The sequence below is a fragment of the Acinonyx jubatus genome, chromosome D3 (genome assembly GCF_027475565.1).
Source record: "Acinonyx jubatus isolate Ajub_Pintada_27869175 chromosome D3, VMU_Ajub_asm_v1.0, whole genome shotgun sequence".
In the NCBI taxonomy this organism is placed as follows: Eukaryota; Metazoa; Chordata; class Mammalia; order Carnivora; family Felidae; genus Acinonyx; species Acinonyx jubatus.
Genome location: NC_069392.1, coordinates 13,429,128 through 13,444,596, shown reverse-complemented (window position 1 = coordinate 13,444,596; position 15,469 = coordinate 13,429,128). Strand labels below are relative to the sequence as shown.

The 15,469-nt window shown below is 50.8% G+C and overlaps 1 protein-coding gene across 2 annotated transcripts in view; it reads right to left on the bottom strand.

Annotated features, from left to right (window-relative positions):
• Window positions 1–841: 841 nt before the first annotated feature.
• RNFT2 (ring finger protein, transmembrane 2) overlaps window positions 842–15,469 on the bottom strand; it is a 66,799-nt gene continuing 52,171 nt past the window's right edge. Inside the window, exons 8-11 of one of the 2 annotated variants that reach the window (XM_015068586.3) lie at window positions 14,554–14,703; window positions 13,189–13,254; window positions 12,959–13,060; window positions 842–1,893 (exon numbers count right to left, since the gene is read on the bottom strand). In XM_015068586.3, the coding sequence (XP_014924072.2) occupies window positions 1,759–1,893; window positions 12,959–13,060; window positions 13,189–13,254; window positions 14,554–14,703 (453 nt within the window). In that variant the 3' untranslated portion in view covers window positions 842–1,758. Of the gene's footprint in view, window positions 1,969–12,958; window positions 13,061–13,188; window positions 13,255–14,553; window positions 14,704–15,469 lie in introns of both variants that reach the window. The other variant, XM_053205774.1, reaches the window with a different exon arrangement.

Here is a 15,469-nt window from a genome sequence, read left to right as displayed (position 1 = left end):
TTCCCTCTGGCTCTTGCTGAAGGTAGGGGGAGCAGAGCAGCCGCATCCCCCCCGGCCCTACTTCCCTCCGCTTCCCCTTCGGACTTGATTATCCAGGCAAGTGGGATTGTAACGCCGCCGCCATCGCCATAGTAACAGAGCTTGAAAGATGCCACGCTGCCCTGGAAGGGACGTCTTGCTGGGTCCCGGGGAAGAGCCAGGGATGCCAGGCACAGGAAAGGGTCCTGGCTTGATAGCACGTGGGGGCAAATGTCCTGCAACTATCAGGGATGGGGCGGGCTTGTTATTACTGGCCGAGAGCGAGGTGGCAGCAAAGTCTCCCACCATTTCTGCTTGGGGCTTTGTTGCTCATCTGCTCACGAGCCACAAGATTGATTTCTCTGTAACGCCACTGGCACCAGCCCATTGTGCTGAGGTTGACGGCGAGTGAACAGAATGGGGAGAGGGGTAGGGCAGGCGAGATTCCAGTAGCTTCTAAGTGATCACCTGTGCTACCTCCTTCCAGATTCAAAGCAGGGAGGGTCTCACAGGTGGAGAAACTGTTCTCTTACAGAGATTAGTAGCTCAGGTATAGACGTTCCCGAAGCGCCGAGGGCTGCAGTACTCCACGCCACCACCCTGGCTTGTGGACAAATCCGTAACATGGATCATTCATTTTGTTCTCAAGGCTACCGGGGGAGAAGACAATGGCCACGGGCGCTGTTGACAAGCGGAGACTTAAGTGAGGGGCAGGACAAGAACAGGAGGAGGAGGAGAGACATGAAGACAGGTGTGGAGACCCAGTGATACCTGCATGGGGACCAAAGCTGGCCATTCTTGATACCCAAATGTGACTGGCAAATGAGCAATTTTAAAGACCAACTCTTTCCATGAACTTGGCCACAGCTAGATTTCCAGGGCCACTGCTCACCGTTGGCATCCTCAGCGGGGCCCAGATCACTGTGCTATGCACCTGGGTCACTGATGGGAATCAAAATCACCTCTGGTGCTTAAAAAACCAACCAACCAACCAACCAACCAACCAACACACACCAAGCCTGCTGGGCCCCACGCCTGCCGTGTCTGAGCGGGTGAGCATATGGTGGTTGAGAGTGTGGGCTCTGAAGCCAGACAGGCCTGTTTGGAAACTCCGTCTGCCATTGCTAGCTGGGTGACCCTGGGAAAGCTACCACGTGGAGCTCTGTGCCTCAGTTTCCCCGTCTGTAAAACAGAGGAAACGACAGTACCTCCACCCCAGGGCTGTTGTGACGATTCCCAGAGGTCATCCAAGCAGATGCTCAGCTCGCACGAAGTGCTTGGGACACTAAGCTATTGCAGGTATAAGGGGCCCAGCGTTCGCATTTGGGAAACGCTCCACAGTGACGCCCATCTGCAGACCTGAGCCGTGTTGGGGGGGAGCAGTGATCTCCAGGCCCCTTCCAGCTTGCAGCATCGGGTGTTAGGCCACCGTGAGTTAAAATCACAACAGGCAGGACCTGTCTATCCCCGGTTCCTTCACTTGGAGGGGGCAGGAGACCCTCCCGGGAGGAGGCCAAGTCTGAGCGAGGAGGGTTGAAGGAAAGAACGCCCACGCTAAGCCGCAGAACAGAAGAGGAAGGTGGAGGTCGGGAGGATAGGGGCCTGGCTCTGGGGGAAGAGGGGGAGAAAGGCAGGAGGCAGGATAGTCAGTGCTTGAGGCCTGTTTTCCAGGAAGTCCCCAGAGCCGGACCCGATCACGCTGGCCATCCGTCAGCTCCCAGGGTGCCTCAGTCTTCCGCCCTAATACACTTGGAAGTGTGCTGCAGTGGCCCCGTCCTTCCAGCAGCGCAGGGTATCCACGGCAACCGAGCGGCAGAGCGGGCAGGTGCGCTCCCGGTCCAGCCAGAGGCAGAGGCACTCCTCACAGAACACGTGCTGCAGGGACAGCAATCAGTACAACTGGGGACACTTCACTGAGTGTCCACGGTGTGCCCGCCTCGGTCCTAGGAGCTGGAGACACAGCAGTGAACAAAACAGACAACTCCTGCCCCCATGGAGCTTGCACTCTAGTCAGGGAGACAACTGGCCAAAGGAAACCCCAAAATGTAGCGGATGGCAGCAGTAAGGGCTGAGATGAAAAGGCCAGGGGGAGGAGATAGAGAGCGCGTGGGAGGGCTGCTGTGTTCAGAGTGGCGGGCCCAAGACAACTTCACTGAATACCCACGTTTGGGTAAAACCTGAAGGAAGGTGAAGACTGAGGCCTGAGGATCTCTAGGAAAAGAGTGCTATTGGCAGAGAAAATGGCACGTGCAAAGATCCTGAGGCAGGAGTGCCTGCTGTGCTGCTGAGCCTGGGAGTGGAGGGTAGGAGGGAGAGATGAGGTCAGAGAGGCTATGGGGAAGGTATGCAAAATGCACAGGGCTCTGTGGGCATCATGAGGCCTTTTGCTTTTATTGAGAGAAATAGGGAGCCATGGTAGGGCTTTGAGCAGAAGAGTGACCTGAGCAGGATTTATCTTTTTTTTTTTTTTGTAAGATTTTATTTTTAAGTAACTTCTACCCAACGTGGGGTTCAAACCCACAACCCTGAGATCAAGAGTCGCACGCTCCACTGACTGAGCCAGTCAGATGCCCCCAGGATTTGCATTTTTAGAAGATCCCTTTAGGCACTGGGTTGAGAACAGAGTTCAGGGGTTAGTAGAAAGGCAGGGAGACTGGAAATATCAATGAGTTCCATCACTTTCTGGCCATATAACTTGGACAAATGACTTAACCCCCCACTGCCTCGGTTTCCTCATCTGTAAAATGGGCCTAATAGTAGTCCACTCAGAGGAAGACTGATTAACATTAAAAATGCTCAGACATAACAATTGTAGGCAGTCTACATATCTCAGTTGGAGCTTGGATGAGGGGTAAATCATGGCTATGCAGGACAGTCTGAAGACACCTGGAGAAATCTGAATATATGCTATATATTAGATAATATTTTACATCAATTTTAAATCTCCTGGGTGTGATGGTGGAATTACTGTTATGAGAAAGAATGTTCTTGTTTTTCAAAGATGAACACTGAAATATTTGGGGAGGAAGAATCAAAATGTCACCAAATTATTCTCGACTGGTTAAGGGGAAAAAAATTTACATCAAGGCAAATGTGGTAAAATGTTAATGATTAGTGAATGTAGAGGAAGGCTAAAAAGGCGGCTGTCCATTATATCCTTCAGCTCCATAGTTTGAAATGTTTCAAAATAAAATTGATAATTTAAAATGACAATATGAAAATCCAGATACAGTGCTTCTTAAAAAGTTAAAAAATTTAAATGAGGGGCGCCTGAGTGACTCAGTCGGTTAAGCGTCTGACTTCGGCTCAGATCATGATCTCATGGTTCATGAGTTCAAGCCCCACATCAGGCTCTCTTCTGTCAGTGCAGCGCTCTCTTCAGATCCTCTGTCCCTCTCTCTCTCTGCCTCTTCCCCAACTCACCCACGTGCTTGCTCTCTCTCTCAAAAATAAACAAACATTTAAAAAACTTTAAATTAAAAAGGCACTTAGAGGGGTGCCTGGGTAGCTCAGTTGTTTGAGCATCTGACTCTCTCTCTCTTTTTTTTAACGTTTATTTATTATCAAGAGACAGAGAGAGACAGAGCATGAGCATGGGAGGGACAGAGAGAGGAGGAGACACAGAATCCAAAGCAGGCTTCAGGCTCTGAGCTGTCAGCACAGAGCCCGACTCGGGGCTTGAACTCACAAACCGCAAGATCGTGGCCTGAGCAGAAATCAGATGCTTAACCAACTGAGCCACCCAGGTGTCCCAAGCATCTGACTCTTGATCTCAGCTCAGGTCATGATCTCATGGTTTGTGAGTTTGAGCTCTGCTTCGAGCCCTGCGTCGGGGCTCTACTTGGGATTCTCTCTCTCTCTCTCTCTCTCTCTCTCTCTGCCCTCTCCCCGCTTGCTCTCTCTCTCAAAACAAATAAACTTAAAAAAAAAAAAGGCACTTAGAACAATGCCTAACAAATGGTAAGTGTTCTATAAATGTTGGCTGTTACATAGTAATAGTTATTCTTACATTATAACTGTTTATTATTTATTATCTGTCTCTCCACACCAGACTTAAGCTTCTTGTAAACCCACTCCTAGCACCTAGCTTTCTTGGGTACTTAATTGTAAACTGTGCTCTAAAGGAGAGCTCTACGAGGCTCTATACAATGGGGACCGGTCTGATCCAGGGGGTAGCCCAGGAAGGCTTCCTGGAGGTGGGCACACTTGTGTTAAGACCTGAAGGATGTTTAGGAGTTGACTGGGTGAAGAGGGGAGGGTGGGAATAGAACATTCCTGGTGAAGGAAACAGCCTCATGGAGCTCCTGGGATGGGAAGGCACTGAAGGCCCTCAAGGACAGCCAATGTGGCTACGGCAGAAGAGTGTAGGGGAGTGGGTGACAGGAGGTGAGCAGGCCACACAGAGCCTTGAAGGCTGTGCCTGGACTCTCAACATGGTCAGAAGGGCGGGACCTAGGGGTCAGCAGGTCCAGCAGCTTCTCTAGACTCCCACCCAGGGCAGTCAAGGCCCCCCATAATGGTGTCTTCCCTCCTTCGTCCTCATCACCCCCAGCCCCAGGGAGCCAATGTCACGGACACACCAGATGACGAGCAATGCAGTTCACCCGTACTGCTAAGTCTCTGGGCAAGCTGTGATGTCTGTCTGGGGGGCCCCTTCTCCATCCTTATCGGCTGGTGGACGCTTACTTCTTTCAGAAGACTCAGCCCAAGCAGTCACACCTCCCCTGTGTGCCGTTCCCCGTCCCCCCATCCCTTCACTGTATCTCCTGCACACATCTAAGTGCTGTTGTGCCCTCCCCTTCCAGAGCCCTCCTGGGGAAGACCTCTCTCACAGCATCACACTCACGCCGCCGGAAGGATCTGCAAACTCCTCTGTCTTGTTCACTGGGTTAAGGGGCTTCTGGAGGGGCAGGGGGCCACGATTCCAACACGGTTCTGAGCATGTGGCAGATGCTTAGTACGGGTCTGCTCCACGAATGAATGAGACTTCTCTGTGTCCCCCAGGAAAAGGAGGCACTTACACAGAACAAAGCGATATGATCCCTGTTCGCATGATGCTCAAGACTCGGGTCAGGTGAACAGGAAATGAGCAGCTTTTCATTCCTTCATTCAGAAAAACGTTCACTGAGGCTCTCACACGTGTCATTCAGTAATTCTCAAACATTTTGGTCTCAGGACCCCTTTACAGCCTTAAAAATCACTGATGATCTCGAAGAGATCTGTACATTGTGGGTCAAATCTGGCTGTATTCAGGGTAGCAGACACTGAAACCAAGATCTACTGAAAACACAAGAAGATGAAAGGGAACACCAGGGTCACACTTTGAGAACCACTCTTCTAACTGCTTATTTACCAATTTCCCTGCCCTCTGGGTGGTAAGCTTCATGAGGCAACTCTCGTTGTGTCCCCACTGCCCAGCCCTAAAGCCTACACAGAGCAGGGACTCTGTACGTGCAGCTGACAAAGGAATGCCTTCCCAGGTAGGTCAGGTGGGAGATTCTGGAGATACCAGGATGGTGAAGACCTGGTCCCTGTCCTCCAGGAGCCCACAGTCTCTCCATCAAAGAATTAGGCAGGATGGAATCTACTGCCAAATAAAGAGGTGCACAGAACACACATTAATCCAGGGAGCTGGCTGGAGGAGGTCGTAATCCTGGACCCACTTCCAGCATCTGGAGAGAAGGATGAGCCCCTGCAGAGGGAGGGGAAGGAGGGGCTCCTTCTGGGCTGGGGAGTGTAGGATTGGGTGGGTTTACGGTCAGTGGGGAAGGCAGGTGGTGCTGGGTCATTAGCTGTTGGAGCCCGTGGGGTCGGATGGGCCACCCTCCCCTTCCCCTGAGTTCCATCCAGACTTCCCAAGTCCTGCTCCAAGGCTCGGAGCAGGTGGGTAAAGTGAGGGCGTGGGTCAAGAGCTCCCGCAACCACAGCAGCTAACCTCCATGTGACAGAGGAGGCTCTGGATGGGAGACGGGCATCTCTTAGCCCAGCACTTGATGTTCAGCATGAGCTGCGAACAAAGGAAGCAGCCAGGCCGAGTCCAGGTGGATGTATTCAGGCGAGGGGTACAGGTAACGACCACAGGCCCTGTCCCTCACCGGGCACAAATGCCCTGCCGGGCACTGCTAATGTCCTTTACACACTATGTCCTGACAGCTCACAGACCATGAGACTCAGAGAAGGAGAGCCACCAGCCCAAGGGCACACAGGTGCGGCTAAGCAGTGAGGCTGGAATTCAACTTCAGGGATGCGGCAGGCTGACTTCTATTATGACTCCCAGTGATCGTCTCCTCCTGGGATTCACACCTGTGTAGTCAGTTCCCTCCCCTTGGGGGCGGCTGTATTTAGTGATTTCCTTCAGACCAACAGAATATTGTAAAGATGATGGGATGTCACTTCTGAGATTAGGGTACAGAAGACTGTGCCTTCCATCTCGCTTGCACTCTATCTTGTGCTTTTCACATGCTCACTCCGATGAAGCCAGTGAGACAAGGAAGCCAGGATGGCTTCTGGCCATGAGAGCCATAGAGCAACTGAGGCCCTTGGCCCTACAGCCCAGGAGGAATGGAATCGAGCCACCACTGCATGACTCTAAGCCTGGAAGTCGATTCTTCCCCAGGGGAGACACAGGATGACAGTGACCCTGGCTGGTATCTTGACTGCAGCCTGGGAGAGACTCTGAAGCAGAGGACCCAGTTGTGCTGTGCCTGGATTCCTGACTCGTGGAGACCACAAGATGATACATGCTTGTTGCTTTAAGCTGTGAAGTTTTGGGGTAATTTGTTACGCAGCAAAGGATAACTGATACAAGAGATGTCTGACTCCACAGTAAACACTCATGCCCATTCCGTTCTAGGACAGATACTGGTCACACATGGAGAATGTGGGAAGGGGTGTTTGTAGTACTTGTGAAAAATGACATTACAAAAGTGGTGTTACTACCAGACCAGGGACACACACACACACACACACACACACACACACACACCCCTAATCAGAGATCCTCTTTTTTTGTTTTATTTATTTATTTTTTTTTTTGAGAAGTTGGGGAGAGGCAGAGAGAGAAGGAGAAAGAAAATCCCACACAGGCTCCATGCTGTCAGGGCAGAGCCTGATGTGGAGTTTCGGACTCACAAACGGTGAGATCATGACCTGAGCCAAAACCAAGAGTCGGACGCTGAACCCACTGAGCCCCCCAGGCGCCCCACCCCCCAGATCTTCCTTAATCACACAAACCCAGCCAGCTTTGTCCAGATTGAGAATTAAACACTTACACTGAATATCAGCATGAGACGCTGTGCTTTTCAAAACCCACACACAGATATCCATGTCACCTTACTTGACTGTACTGAAAAGCCTGCAAGCCGCCCTGGGCAGGGATTTTCATTCCTGGGTGACAGAGGACATGGAGGGCCAGTGCTGCCATGACATGTGTTGCTCAGGGTTGCAAAGTTAGTGCCGAGACACTGTCGGTGCTCGGAAAGTACCTGCTGCAGAAATGCGTGGAGGGAGGAGTCCGCACAGGTGCTAAGTCCAATCCCAGCTCAGCTGCTCAGCCATTTCCCTGGACTTAGTGGCACAGGGGACAGCACGCAGCTAGGAATTTCTGGGAAAAGGTCTCTAGTCTTCTAATGTGGCCCTGAGGCCATCTCAAAGCAAGAGGCCGCATCTGGTGGAAAGGTCCTGGCCTCTGGAATCAGGGGCCCTGGGCTGGAATCTGGTTGTGCTGCCGAGGAGCAGGGGGGCCTTGCTTTCACCTTGCTGAGCCCACCCTCTTCTCTGTAAAATAGGGTCACTGTTTCCCCCACAAGGTGTCTGTAAGGATGGAAATGGGTAAGGCCTAGGATAAAGCATTAAGTGTGCAGCAGCTGTAAGCCCTCAATCAATAGGAGTCGCTGTTCTCTTGCCCTCTTTCCTTTACACTATCAATACTCAAAAACAAAACCAAATCAAGTAGTGACCAAGAACTAACTACCCTCCGACTTTTCTCTTTGGCAAGAAATCCTTTAAATAAGCCGAGTTTCTGACTTTGTGTTCAAAATGCCCTTCCCTTGATCCCCCTGCTAGCCTGGGAGGAGGAATGCCACAATACTTGTGGAGTGACTAACCGGACAGGTACATTCTGTCTGAGCAGAGAGTTCTAACCTCTGGGCATGCTCAGTGTCTGCCTGACTAGCTTAGACTGACGATCTGCTTCCCAGGCTCTGATTGGCTGGCGGGGAGCGGTAGGCGGGGCACGTGTTTGAGTGACACACTGCTTAATTTGATGCGTCTTTGAAGGGGAGATACGATGTTCCTTTAGTCTAGCAGTCTCTTCATCCACCCACTCATTCACCTGTCCTTCGGTTCATCTATCCATTGATCCATCTATTCATCCATCCATTCGTCTACCCATTCATTGCCTCAGCTACCCACCTACTTACCTACCCATCTGTCCATCCATTCAGTCACCCACACAATTATACCTCTATCCACTCACCTTTGTATTCAACTATCCACTCCTCCACCTGGCTACAATCCATCTCCATCCCAACCATCCATCTATCCATTCATCTATCCATCCATCCATCCATCCATCCATTCATCCATCTCCATCCCATCCATCCATCCATCCATCCATCCATCCATCTCCGTCCCAACCATCCATCCCACCTATCCATCTATCCATCCATCCATCCATCCATCCATCTATCCATCCATCCATTCATCCATCTCCATTCCATCCATCCATCCATCCATCCATCCATCCATCCGTTCATCCATCTATCCATCCATCCATCCATCCATCCATCTATCCATCCATCCATTCATCCATCTCCATTCCATCCATCCATCCATCCATCCATCCATCTATCCATCCATCTGTCCATCCATCCATCTGTTCATCCATCTATCCATCCATCCATCCATCCATCCATCCATCTATCCATCCATCCATTCATCCATCTCCATTCCATCCATCCATCCATCCATCCGTCCATCCATCCATCTGTTCATACATCTATCCATCCATCCATCCATCCATCTGTCCATCCATCCATCTGTTCATCCATCTATCCATCCATCCATCCATCTATCTCCATCCCAACCACCCATCCAACCATCCATCCATCCATCCATCCATCCATCTGTCCATCCATCCATCTGTTCATCCCTCTATCCATCCATCCATCCATCCATCTCCATCCCAACCACCCATCCAACCATCCATCCATCCATCCATCTGTCCATCCATCCATCTGTTCATCCATCTATCCATCCATCCATCCATCCATCCATCCATCTCCATCCCAACCACCCATCCAACCATCCATCCATCCATCCATCCATCCATCCATCCATCCATCCAGTATTTACCGAGTCAGTACTGTGATTCTGCTGCTAACAAGACAGATATGGTCACCACTCTCAAGTGGCCTATGCTTTAGTGAAGAGGAGACAGACCTTCCACAAACAGTTGCCCAGTTAACTAGCTGACAACTGGGATAACTGCTATGAAGGAAAAACACAAGGGTCTCTGGGAACATACCACTGGGAGCACCAGCTAGTCTGAGGAAGCAGAACCAGGGAGGACTCTGACTGAGGAAGAAGCACTTAGACTCATTCATTCATTCAAAGCACTTAGGAATGAACAAGGGAGGCCCTTTTGCCTGTGGAAATCGTCTCCCAGGCCCAGCTCATGGCAGCAGAGACTGGTCTGGCCAGGACTGTGGGCTCCAACTGCCACTGGCTGTGGCTGGTGCTCCCAGATCTGGGACAGCCCTCACAAGAATGTGAATCAAGTTTTGGGAAGATGTCATGGCACAAGGAGAAGAATGGGAGAGAAATAAACACATCAAGGCTGGGAGAGATTGCCAGAAAGAAGCAAGACTTTCCCGCTGACATCAAGTTCAAGTTACCACTGCCACTGAAAAGGTTCTACAGATGGGCTCTGAACCACAGGAGAAAGGTGCTCGTAATTAGGGAGATGCAGACTGAAACTTCACCGAGATAGTGTTTGTCACCTGCTGGATTGGCAAGGCTCAGAAAAGGCTTGTGTTGGTAAGTGAGGGGAGCCAGAGGTCATGTCTTGCTCTGCCCTGGGAGCATAAATGGATACACTCTTTATGAAGGGCAATTTAACAATATCTGTCAAAACTGGATACCCTTTGACCTAGTAATTCCACCAGTAGGAATTTATCCTACCAAGGGCTCGCACGTGTGGGAAGTGGAATGTGTGCCAATAAGAGCAGAGAGTTCATTGAAGCCTGACCACGTGCCAGGACGTAGTCCTAGAAGCTTGAATTAACTCATTCAATCAACACGATGGGCCCAGGTAGGTACTATAGATCTCCCCATTTCTGACCTCTCATGACAGCCATTGTAATAACATCATTGTAATAACAGAAGCTTCTAAGCTATGAAATGCCCTTCCATAGGAGAAAGACAAAACAAGTGGTCCATCCATGAAATGGGACGATCTGCAAAGAAGGACCGATCTCTTAAGAGTTTCAAGTCAAAGAGGAAAGATGCAGAACACAGCTTGGGTAGAATATGCTACAATGTAGGGGTTTTTTTTTTTCTTTTTTTCTTTTTTTAAGTAGGCTTCACGCCCAGTGCAGAGCTCAACACGGGGCTTGAATTCATGACCCTGAGATCAAGACCTGAACTGAGATCAAGAGTGGGACGCTTAACCGACTGAGCCACCCAGGTGTTCCAATGTAGGTCTTTTTGAAAAAGACGTGTGTGTGTGTGTGTGTGTGTGTGTGTGTGTTTAAATTCTATAAAGTATCTCTACAAAGATATAAAGGGGAGCTGGGGAAGGGTAGAGGGCTGGTCACTATTTCCCTTCTTGTATCTTTATTAAAAAATTTTTTTCTTTGTTAATTTTTTTAATGTTTATTTTTGAGAGAGAGAGAGAGAGAGAGAGAGAGAAACAGCGCGAGCAGGGGAAGGGCAGAGAGAGAATCCGAAGCAGGCTCCAGGCTCTGAGCTATGAGCACAGAGCCTGATGCAGGGCTTGAACTCACAGACCCGGAGATCATGACCTGAGCCGAAGCTGGACACTTAACCGACTGAGCCACCCAGGGGCCCCTTGTATCTTTGAAGTATTAAAAAAAATAAACTTTTGCGGCGCCTGGGTGGCTCAGTCATTTAAGCGGCCAACTTTGGCTCAGGTCATGATCTTGTGGTTTAGGAGTCTGAGTGCCACAAAGTGCTGTCTGCTGTCAGCACAAATCCCACTTTTTAAAAAAATACAACTTATTGTTAAATAGGCTAACATACAGTGTGTATGCTCTTGGTTTTTGGGGTAGATTCCTGTGGTTCATCGCTTACATACAACACCCAGTGCTCATCCCAACAAGTGCCCTCCTCAATGCCCATCGCCCATTTTCCTCTCTCCCCCAACCCCCCCATTAACCCTCAGATTGTTCTCTGTATTTAAGATTCTCTTCTGGTTAGCACAAACCCCACTTTGGATCCTCTGTCCCCCGCCCTCTGCCCCCCCCCCCCCCGCTTGTTCTCTTTCTCCCCCTCTCTCTCAGAATAAACTTTAAAAAAATAAAAAAATTAACTTTTAACCTTGGTATAATTTTAGACTCGCATAAAAGTTGCAAAGATGGTGTAGAGACTCCTCATACAGCTCCTCCAAGTTTCAGTTCCCCCATATCATCATCTTGCTTTACTGTGTGGTACATTTGTCAAAGCCAAGAAGCTCCCCATGGATATATTACCAATCACAGAACTCTGGACTGATCTGGATCTCATCAAACCAGTTTCCCTACTCATGCTCTTTGTCTGTTCCAGGATCCAACCTGCTGCATTAAGTTCCTGCGACTCCCTACTCATGCATTCCTCGGTTTGAATTTTGAATCATGCAAATATATTCTCCATTTAAAAATAAATAAAATGAAAGGAAAAAAACCCAAACAAACAAAACCTCCTAACATCCCCAAACAGCAAAATAATCAGGAATTCTGCTGATGCCAAAACCTTCACCTCCCACCCTCTCACCCCCGGAAGGTCCTGGTGGCTGCAGAAGTGGGGGGAGGGGGGGGGTTCATCCACGCTCCCGTTTCTTCCAGTGGGCAGGCCGTGCCTCCCGCAAAAAGCTTTCCTGAGATAGAACTCATTGCTCTCTGTCCTGGTCCCCCGGGAAGCTGCATGAATCTCTCTTACACAGCACTTATCACTGCCTGCCTTGTTTCATAGTTATTTATGTATGTGTCTGTCTCCCCACGGGGACCGTGAGCTTCCAGAGGAGGGAACAGGGTCTGTGTGCCCTCTGTCTCCCCTCTCTGGTACCTGATAGGATACTTTGACTCCTATGCGCTTGCCGAATTGACATCTTAGCCCCTTGATGTCAGGAGGAGGAGCAGGGGTATGTTTAGGGAGTTCAACATGGGTTGCTATGGGTTGGTGACCCACAATTCAAAATGAGAACAAACAGTAATGGTAATTGCAACGATGATAGTAATTACAACCAGAGGATTTTTTTATGGGCGAACAATCCAAATTTAGCTCTTTCTCAGATGATCTCGTTAATTCCTAACAATAGCTCTATGAAGTAGGTATTATGATGCCCATTGTATAAATGAGAAAAACCAAGGCTCAGGGGGAGACGGAGTGATCCCCCCTACAGGGTCCGCAGTGCGGCTAGAATTCTCACTCAGGACATTGTGATGCTACACCATACTGAATTTTTCATTTTTGACACTCGGCTGATAAGACCAAGGCTCAGACAGGTGATGTAACCTGCCCAGGGCCACCCACCTCGTAAGAGGCAGACCTGAGGTCTGAACCCAGGTCTGACCGACTCCAGCCTTGACCACACTGTTCCCAAAGACCCATCTCAGAGCCCTGAGGTTTGGTCATGGGAGAGGCACATGGGACTTCTGCGTGGGACAGGGCCCCAGAGGTCCCCCAGCCTCAGTCCCCGATGGCTCCGCCCAGCCCTGCTTACCTGGCACATGAGGACCAGAGGCTCCCGGAACTCAGCCTGGCAGATGGCGCAGATATCGCCGGCTTCTGTGCATTGCTGCCCAGTGGCCCGGACTCCGTAATTCTGTTTAAAGGAGGAGACAGAGGTAAACTCAGCTGCGGACCCTCACCGGACACCCGCAGAAGCACTGTGAGCTGTTTCCAGCTCGTGGCTCCTTTGTCTTCAGTTGGGGCCATTTGAAGTCAACTCACCTGAGAGGTGCAGAGAAGCTTCAGGGCTTTCCTGACTCCGCCCACACGGCCACAGATGTCGAAAGACTGAAAAGAGAGCAGAGTGATGGCTGAAAAGCCTCCAAGGGTTGTTCAGGACCTCTCTCACCACTCCTGAACCATCCCCACTGACCCCTCATCTTTGACTGTGGACGTTTCCAGGGCACTCCGTCCCACTTGGAGCTCCTCGTTTCTACCAGTTTTGTTTGGCATTCGTCTTGCTGCCTTACGTCAACCGTTTCCCTTGCTTCCTGGACCAGGAGAGTGAATACATGGCAGGCATACTGCCTTTTCCCTCTGCCAAGCCCAGCACAGGCATTGCTAATTGATCACAGCACTCTTCTTCTGAGCCAGCACTCCAGTCAGCCACTGCCAGTCGATCAGGATCGGCAGGCAACAGAAGTCCCCAGTGGCTGATGGGGCAAGGACTGCCTGGCTAGTCCTGCTGGGGGGAAGGGAAGGGAAGGGGAGGGGAGGGGAGGGGAGGGGAGAACATGTGGATTCCCCCAGGATTCTCTAGAGCCAGAAACAGAGAAGGAAGAAGAAAGAGGAGGATGTCTTTATGCCTGGGGTGGGGAGGGAAACCTGATTTGTACCCGTGACGGAAAGAGAAGCCCTGTATCCTGACTGTAGGCATGAGGGTGTGCGATTGAAGAAGAATGGAAACAAGTCTGGGGGGCGCATCTGGGGTAAGAGGTCCAGGCTTTGGAAGCTGACTGCCTGGCTTCGACCCTCCATGATCTGTAGCTGAGGGACGCCGAGCAAGTTGCTGCTCTCTGAGTCCCCATCTCCTCGCCCATAACACGGGAGTCATAATGGAAATGTGTGAATGGAGAGCACACGGTGAGCTTTATGGGCAAGAAATGAGGGTGGATTTAACCGAAAAAGGAATGAAGTATTGATATATGCTACGACGTGGATGGACCTCAGACACATGATGCTAAAGTGAAAGGAGCCAGACACGGAAAAGACCACACAGTGTAGGATTCCATTTATATGAAGTGTCCACAATAGGAGAGTCCACAGAGAGAGCAGACTGCCGGTTGCCAGCGGCTGGGGGAGGGTAGCAGGCAGGAACGGGAGGGACGGCTTAATAGGTATAGGGTTTCTTTTGGGGGTGATGAGAATGTCTTAGAACTAGACGTGGAGGGGGCATAGCCCTGTGAAGCAGCTCGGTTACAGTGACACCGTAAGATGGTTAGTGGTTAATTTTGTGTTGTGTGAATTTTACCTCCATTAAAAGAAAAAAAAGATGCCAAGCTCCCCACTTGCCACCCGCCCCCCAAAACCCAGCAAATGCATGGATCCTCTTCGGGCCAGCCCTCCAGTCCCTCGGGCCCACCTCACCTTGCAGAGGCTGTAGAGAACAATCAGGACCCCTCCTAGGAAGTAGCTGTTGGAAGAGTCATCCCCCATGATGTATTTGTACCACAGCTGGATGGGGACAAGTGATCGGAACAGCTGGCTCAACTCCTCGATGACCAGATAGAACTTTCCCTGCAACCGCACAGAAAGCATCAATTATTATTAGCTGTAAAGACCCAAAGGAGGCAGCCGGGGGTCCCCCAGCCTGGGCAGTAATGACGTTCCAGGTCACAAGCAGGCCATTAATCAGCTTTGGAAAGCACTCAGACCGGCTCCTAATGGGTTTGCGATATGGCCGGGGAGACGTGGCCCCTGCCCGCCGGCCTCACCCGCTGCCCACCAGCCCTGAGGACCAAAGCTCTGAGGACTGCATTTCATGGAGGGAGAAACTGGACACTCCTGTTGGGGGTTGCAGTGTGGGTCACTCCCTTGTGCCTGCTGTGGCTTTGGGGGCACAGTCCCTGGCCCTGCACACAGATCGCCCTTGTCTTGAGGGCGGACTCGGGCATCTTGGGTGCCTGCCCTCAGGGGATGGACCACAGGAGGCAGGTAAGGGCGGGTCTAGAGGTGGAGGAGGATGGGTGTTCTCAGGGTGTTCTCATTCCAACTCCACCACATACTGTCCTCAAGGAGGCAGGATGGCTTCTGGGCAAAGAAGAGACACTTGGGATTCAGACGGGGCTGGGTTTGAAGCTTACGTCACTGCCAGTTCGTGAGCCCCAGCTTCCTTATCAACAGAACGGGAACCACAACTCCTATCTTACAGGGTGGCTCTGAAGGTTCCCGGAGAGAAATGGGGAAAGCGCTTAGCACTGTGCCTGGCACAGAGCAGTACTCCTCAAATTCTATTTCCCTTCTTCCCTCTGCCCTTGGACAAGTCCCTCAAGCTTTCTGTGGC